At 50.1% G+C, this 7,350-nt stretch overlaps 1 protein-coding gene across 1 annotated transcript; it reads left to right on the top strand.

The window, feature by feature from the left end:
* Nucleotides 1-1,663: 1,663 nt before the first annotated feature.
* Nucleotides 1,664-5,927, top strand: PRR20G (proline rich 20G). Its single transcript, XM_002798719.4, has 3 exons — nucleotides 1,664-1,831; nucleotides 2,342-2,400; nucleotides 5,074-5,927. Exons 2-3 carry the CDS (start codon nucleotides 2,349-2,351, stop codon nucleotides 5,649-5,651), a joined length of 630 nt encoding a protein of 209 aa, XP_002798765.1. The 5' UTR covers nucleotides 1,664-1,831; nucleotides 2,342-2,348; the 3' UTR covers nucleotides 5,652-5,927.
* The last annotated feature ends 1,423 nt before the right edge of the window (nucleotides 5,928-7,350 follow it).

Genomic DNA, 7,350 nt, shown 5'->3' on the forward strand with positions numbered 1-7,350 from the left:
GGTAGAGATGGGGCCTTGCTATGTTGCCCAGGCTGGTCTCAACCTCCTGAACTCAAGTAATTCTCTCACCTCCATCTCCCAAAGTTCTGGGATTACAGGCATGAGACACCGTGCTTGGCCAGAATTTTTAAAACAACATTATCGGAGCAGGGTGTGGCAGCTTATGCCCGTAATCCCAGTCACTTAGGAGGACTAGGCGGGAGGATTGCTTTAGGCCAGGAGTTTGAGATTAGCCCAGGCAACACAGCGAAACTTTGTCTCGACAACAACAACACCCAATTAGCAGGAGTGGTGGCGTTAGCCTGTGGTCCCAGCTACTCGGGAGGCTGAGGTGGAAATATCGCTTGAGCTTAGGAGTTCAAGACCAGCCTGGGCACATGGCGAACCCCACCTCTACAAAAAGAACAAAAATTAGGCGGGTGTGGTGGTGTGAACCCATGGTCCCAGCTACTCCGGAGGCTGAGACAGGAGAATCGGTTCAACCCAGGAGGTGGAGGTTGCAGTGAACTGAGATCGCACCACTGCACTTCAGCCTGGGCGACAGAGGGAGACTCCGGATCTTTAAGAAACCAACAAGCAAACCAACCAACCAACCAAACCACTGCAGGCGCCTTCCTCTGTGCTGGTGTTTCCTGCTCTCTTCCTCCTCCCGTGTGTCCGTGTGTGTACCCACAGTGGTAAACGCACGAGGTGTGCCTTAACACGTACCTCCAGCCCCATCGCCATCTCTCTGAGTTCCAGACCCTTTTTACAAAAGGCCACTTGACATCTTCACGTGGTGCCTCAAAAGCTTCTTCAACCCAACTTGCAGAAGCCAACCTCTCCATCTTCCACTCAGCGCAGGTTCCTGGTCCACCTCTGTCTGAAGGAACGGGTGGCCAAGGCTGCAGGCTCCTTCCCTCCAAGGGCTGTCTACACGGCTCACTTTCCCTTGCAGATTTATCTCCCTCCCGGGGAACGTTCTTTGCCTCTGATGCCCACAGTCTTAGCCTAACACAATCCTGCGCCCAGCCCCTAGTGCTGTGTAGCCTCCTTGCCTCTAGGAGTTAACCTGGGCACCCTGAGTTCTCTCCCTCACAGCTAGTCTGACCGTTTTTCAAATGTTCACCCACTCAGGACACCATTCCGTGGTTTCCCGGAACAAGACCAGCTCCTGCGGTCCCCGCCCCCACCTCGCACACCCGGGACCTGGGCCTGGTCTCCCCCTCCATTCGCGGAATGGGCTGGCCTCCCTTCCAGTCTGGGCCTCAGTGCCCGTTCTTCACTCCCCTGCCTCCCTCCCTGCCCTTCCCAGCCCGGTTCACGTCGACTAATTTCAAATTCCAAATTCCAAACTTTCCCCCTACCAATGCATTCCTTCCCCACGCTCAGATCTAATCAAATCAAATCTTCCTATTTGGTACTCTCGCGGCACCACACCTCCCTTTTGCTGGCACTTACTTGTAATTATGAATTTTTTTTCTCAACGATTAGATTGATCAACCAACCACTGACATGTATGAATAGGGGCTTCAGGGTGGGCCCCATTTGATAGGCAAAGGACTGGCCCAATGACCTTCCAAGCCCAGTCAGGCCCGCCCCAGCTGGCCCCGCCCCTGACCTCTCCCGTCACGTGATGGCCTCACCGCCTTTTAAGAGGGAGCGCGCGAGGCTGCGAGCAGTCAGTCAGCTTTTTGCCGGGCTCTGAGCTAGGACCGCTGGGTGCTCCCTGCTGCCTGCCTGGTAGGGGGCGCATTTGAGGGCGACATCGGAGCCACAGCCGTGATCCTGTGGACACCTCCAGCTCCTCGGGCCTCTCCTCATAGAAGAGAGCCAGCTGCACGGAGATCAGGTGTGTGTCTGGGTGTCCCTGAGGGGTGGGTAGAGTTTGCGTGGGTACAGGTGGGAACAGAATCCTCAGTGCTCTAGAAGGCCGAGGCCACATCCCTTGTCACCACTACCTTCTTCACAACTCTGTTCCCCATCCTCCATCTTCTTTCTCTCTTCCGCTAAGGAGGGATCATTCCTCCAGGAGGCCTAAGTCTCCCCAGTACAAGCTTTGCCTGAAGAAACTGGGATAAGTTAATCAAGCCGCCTCTAGGCCAGTCCCTGCTTGCTACTGGCTCCCCCTTGAAAATCCCTTACAGTGTGGAAGTCTCCCCCCACCCCAACTCCCACCTTCTTCACAGGATCCCCTTGACTGCGCCCCGCCGGCTCTGTGCAAATGCTCTGAAGTACGCGAGCGGCGGTGGCCCTGGAGGAGGGGGTGAGGTAGGGTCCACATCGCTGCGTGATGCTTGAGAAATTAGGCTGTGGTTTAACACCCTGACTGACCCATTTTCCTCCCCACTCCCTCCCGCAGATTCCTCATGGAGGAACCAAGGCGTTCGAAACGACTTCGCTCCATGGCTCCTAATCAAGGTACCATCAAACATCCACCATTCTCTTTAATTTTTTCCAGATTTTTACTTTACTTTTGGTATCGACTTATAGAACTTAGATATGCAAATGTGACATGTTATGAAATGCAGCAGCCCCTGCTCCTTCTCAGTCTCCCGCACCTTTGGGACCACCACCTCCATCTGGGTAGCCATTACTTCTAGCATTTCCTCTCATTCTTTAAATGCGTAGCCTACTGCTATTTCTTTTTCCGTTTAGACTTTATTTATGGTCTTCCCGCTAGACTAGTGGAGTATTTAGCTGTAGTTCACACATTCCCACCACCACCACCACTCACCCAGCCACACCCATCCCAGGGCACACACCCTGTGCTCCTCCCCCACTGCCCAGGAGCCAGGAGGACACTAGGATTACTTTGCACCTCTTGCATAACTTGAGTTTTCCAGGACTTAATACTTCTCCTCGGTTATTATGTGTTCACTTATCACGAGTCCATTCCCCAATTCTTCCCCAGTTGCTTAAATTCAAACCCAATCAAGCATTCTCTCAGTTTCACTTTCTCATAGCCTGCTCCAACGGGGACTGGCTGCTCCGAGTCAGCTCCCAGCTGCCACTCCAGGATCTCCCTTCCATATCATCTGGGAAATTCCTTTTCCTCTTTTGAATTTTATCCAATTTCCTATGTCTGGTGTCTTTTTCTTTCTTATTTTACTTTTTCTCTTCGGAAGAGTGAGTTCTCACACTATATCTCGATCTGTGTATGATAAACCAGTACTCTCACCTTGTTCTTTTCTGGAAGTATTGGAATTTGATGGCCATTGCCAAATTACTCTTGAAAACATTTCCCTTCATACACTGTCCTAAATCTTTTAATCTTGTCTAGTTTGATAGACACATTACAGTAAAGCATGCCTTGAAGGGAAATTATTTAAGATCTTGCTTGTCTGCAAACATCTTCGTTCTAATTCCTAAGGGATACTTTGGTTGGATATCAAATTTTGGGTGGGAAATCCATTTCATTCAAAAATTTTGAAGACATTTTCTATTATCTTCTAGATTTAATTGCTGCTTTTGAGCTGTCTGATTTTTGAGACATGTTGAATCTTGACCCTTTCCATATTGCCTTTCCTCCCTTTCTCTTTCTCCCTCTCTGGAAGATTTTAGAATCTTTTGTTGTCACTACTACTCTGGAATTTTATGGGGATGTGTCTCAGTAACAATACACTTCTAATTTTCTTTTATTTTATCTTCCTTCCTTTCCATCATTTTGGATTTAAGCTCTCTTTTCTGGGAGATCTTCTCAACACTATCCTCCAGAATTTCCATGGAGATTTTTATTTCTGCTCTCACAATTTTAATTTCAAAAAGCTGTAGTTTTTCTGAATATTCCTTTTCAAAAGTACCCTATAATTGATTCATGGGCAAAATTCCTTCTATCTCTCTGGGGATATTAATTATAGATGTTTTTGGAAAGTCTCATCTGTGGCATAAACTGTTTCTTCCAAGTTGGCTTTTTTTGTGTTATTGTTCTATCTCTTGTGTTAGAGCCTTTCCTCTGATGTTTGGCGATCTCTGATTGTTGCTTATAGTTTAAAAATGGGACCCAGAAGAAGCTGTTGGGAGCCCCAAGCCTGTGGATGGGGCTTGTTGATTGCATTCCACAGAATATATATGGTTGGGCTATGTAACTGGGCAACCCTAGATGCCAGTTCTTGGGACTTTTTCTTAGGCTACACAGGTTTCCCTAGGAGGAATATTCAGATGATCTTCAAAGCCTGCTCTGTCATTGATAAAATTTCTGTAGACATTTGTCTAGTTTTGGACTTCCTGTTCTGTTCCATTGCTCAATCATGTATCTGTGTGAACACCTCCCCTCCTTACCAAGCTAGCTTATAGCTACCCTAGGCTTCTTTCCTCCTGGAAGCCATACAACTACCCCCGGCCCCCCTGTCACCTGGAATCCTATCCCTCCCTGCTATCCCCACTAATCCTCTCTCACCTCTGCCTTTCTAAATCTCACCCATCATCCTTGATATCCCCAGCTTATGTTAACTTCTCCAATAAGACTTTCTGATCATCTCCTTCCCAATACATGTTAAGAAGCTTACTTGAACCAGACACTAATCTAAACATTTCTCTTCTAGTAACTCAGTTCTTTTAAGGACCCAGGGGTTGGCATGTTATTATACCAATTTATGAAAAGGGGCACTGATGCCCAGATAAGTGAAGCTGCCTGGGAATACAACCCCAGCATTCTGGATCTGGAGCCACCTCCCTTATGATACCCTTCACCTCCCAGCTGGTCACTCATTAGCATCATTCATTTTTAGGTGTTCTGTTTGTCTCTCCTACTGAGGTTTAAGCACAGCAAGGGCAGGCAATGTGTCATTTTTATTCAAACTCAGCCTCTGCAGGGAACTGTAGACTCATTTACTTATTAGTAAAATGGTGATCATAATATCTGACTGACAAGGTCATTGCAAGGACTTGAGAGGCTCATGGAAAGTGCTGAGCCCAGGCTAGGCCCTTGGACAGACAGTGCTCCTGAGGGCTCACCCTGCAGGCATCTCCTGATCTTCACTCTGTTTGCCTGGGTTCCCCTGGGCCCTCCCTGAACCCCTCTCTTTGTCTCCCTTCCTGAAGGCTTCCTGGGTGGCCCCTACTCCATCTCCTCACACTCTGCTTCTCTTTTAGCTTCAGGTGGGCCTCCTACAGAGCCAGGCTGCTCTAGTGTGGACCATGAAGACCCTGTAGAGCCAGTCCAACCCGCAAAACCCACTGCTTATGTGAAACCCATGAGATGGGAGCCCCCAGCTCGCGCAGAGCTGGCTCGTCCTGCAGGAAGAGGCCGGCGCAGGGGAGGAAGCTGGCGGGCAGGTCGAGCCCGTGGCAGTGGGGCCGTGCTCCACAGGGTCCCTGGCCAGAGAGAGGGGCCAGACGTGTACATCCATCTGAACTACCATGGAGAGCCAGGCCACCAGGGGGAACCGGAAGCCGGGCAGAACCTAGCCTTCTCTTTTACTGAAGCAGCTCCTATGCCCGGAATTGTGCAGGAAGGCCCCGGTCCCCATGCAGCCCAGCCTGAGGTGGGGTTTCAGGAGCCACCTCCTGCTCCTGGGCCTGTGGCTGTGGCCAGGCAGCCCATGTTGGCCCTCTATCCCTGTATCGGGTTCAGGCCTCTGGGTGGCTCAGCTTTTTTGCGCATCATGCAGACCTCCAGTGGCACCTACGTGCACGGGGTCCCAGTGTTCCTTGCCCACATTGCACACTAACCTCTGTCACCCATATTGCTGCCAGCCTCCCTTTCTTCCACCTGGACTTTCCCCCATCCCCAAACTCTAGCCCCATTTCTGCTCCACTCATCCCTGCCCATCCCAGCCAGGGCCCTTACTTTGTGTTGTCATGCGCCTCCAAGTCCTCCTCCCAGGATCCTGACAGTAGTCCATCTGCTTCCAATGTCCCTCTTGCCTCTGCTTTGTATGTTCTGTCAAAGATACAGATGCATGGAATTCCTCAATGCTTATTCAAATAAACCAGCAGCTCCCTGAGTCCTTTTAGTGTGCTTATATTAAAAGCCAATTAAATCAAGCCTGTAATCCCAGTACTTTGGGAGGCCAAGACGGGTGGATCACGAGGTCAGGAAATCGAGACCATCCTGGCTAACACGGTGAAACCCCGTCTCTACTAAAAAATACAAAAAACTAGTCGGGCCCAGTGGCGGGCGCCTGTAGTCCCAGCTACTCGGGAGGCTGAGGCAGGAGAATGGCGGGAACCCAGGAGGCGGAGCTTGCAGTGAGCTGAGATCCGGCCACTGCACTCCAGCCCGGGCGACAGAGGGAGACTCCGTCTCAAAAAAAAAAAAAAAAAAAAAAAAAAAGCCAATTAAAGATACTTGGGATGAAAAACAAGGTTGTTGGAATCCAAAGTTATGTTGATGATTTGAATCACAGAATAGATAGGACTGAGGAATAAAAAAACTAGATATTTGGGCAAGAGAGAGATGGAGAGTGTGACAGAGCAGTCACCCAGGGAGCTCCCCTGTGGATCCACAGGTCATCTAACGTGGAGCTCCCCAGGGATCCATCATCCTGGGGATCAGAGGTCATGTAACATGGAGTTCTCCTGGGATCCATTGTCCTGAGGATCCACAGGTCATGTAAGGTGGAGTTCTTCTGGGATCCATTGCCCTGAGGATCCACAGGTCATGTAATGTGAATCTCTTACGGGATCCATTGTCCTGAGGATCCACAGGTCATCTAACATGGAGCTCTCCCAGGATCCATCATCCTGAGGATTTGCAGGCCATCTAACATAGAGCTCTCCCAGGATCCATCATCCTGAGGATCCACAGGTCATCAAAAATGGAGCTGTCCTGCAATCCATTGTCCTGAGGATCCACAGGTCATCTAATGTGAAGCTCCCCTGGGATCCATCGTCCAGAAGATACTCAGGTCCTTTAGCAGGGAGCTTCCCCGGGATCCATTGTCCTGAGGATCCACAGGTCACCTAACATGGAGCTCCCCCAGGATCCATCATCCTGAAGATGAGAGGTCATCAAATATGGAGCTCCCCTGGGAACTGTCATCCTAGGTATCCAGAAGTCATCTATCGTGGAACTCCCCTGAGATCTGTCATCCTGCGGATCCACATATCATGGGATGTGGAGTTCCCTCACAATCTGTCCTGAGGATCAGAGGTCATCTAACATGGATCTCCCTCGGGATCCATCGTCCTGAGTATCCACAGGTCATCTAATGTGGAACTCTGCTGGGATTCGTTATCCTGAGGATCCACATGGCATGTGACGTGGAGCTCCCTCATGATCCATTGTCCTGAGGATCAGAGGTCATCTAACTTGGAGCTCTTCCGTGATCCGTCGTCCTGAGGATCCAGAAGTCACCTAACATGGAACTCTCCCAGGATCCATCATCCTGGGGATCCACAGGATCCATCGTCCACAGGATACAGAAG

Source organism: Macaca mulatta, chromosome 2 (assembly GCF_049350105.2).
Source record: "Macaca mulatta isolate MMU2019108-1 chromosome 2, T2T-MMU8v2.0, whole genome shotgun sequence".
Taxonomy (NCBI): Eukaryota; Metazoa; Chordata; class Mammalia; order Primates; family Cercopithecidae; genus Macaca; species Macaca mulatta.

Coding starts and splice junctions, on each gene's coding strand:
- PRR20G (XM_002798719.4), top strand. CDS start 2,349: ATGGAGGAACCAAGGCGTTCGAAACGACTTCGCTCCATGGCTCCTAAT. Junction 2,401..5,073: donor CTCCATGGCTCCTAATCAAG/GTACCATCAAAC, acceptor CTTCTCTTTTAG/CTTCAGGTGGGCCTCCTACA.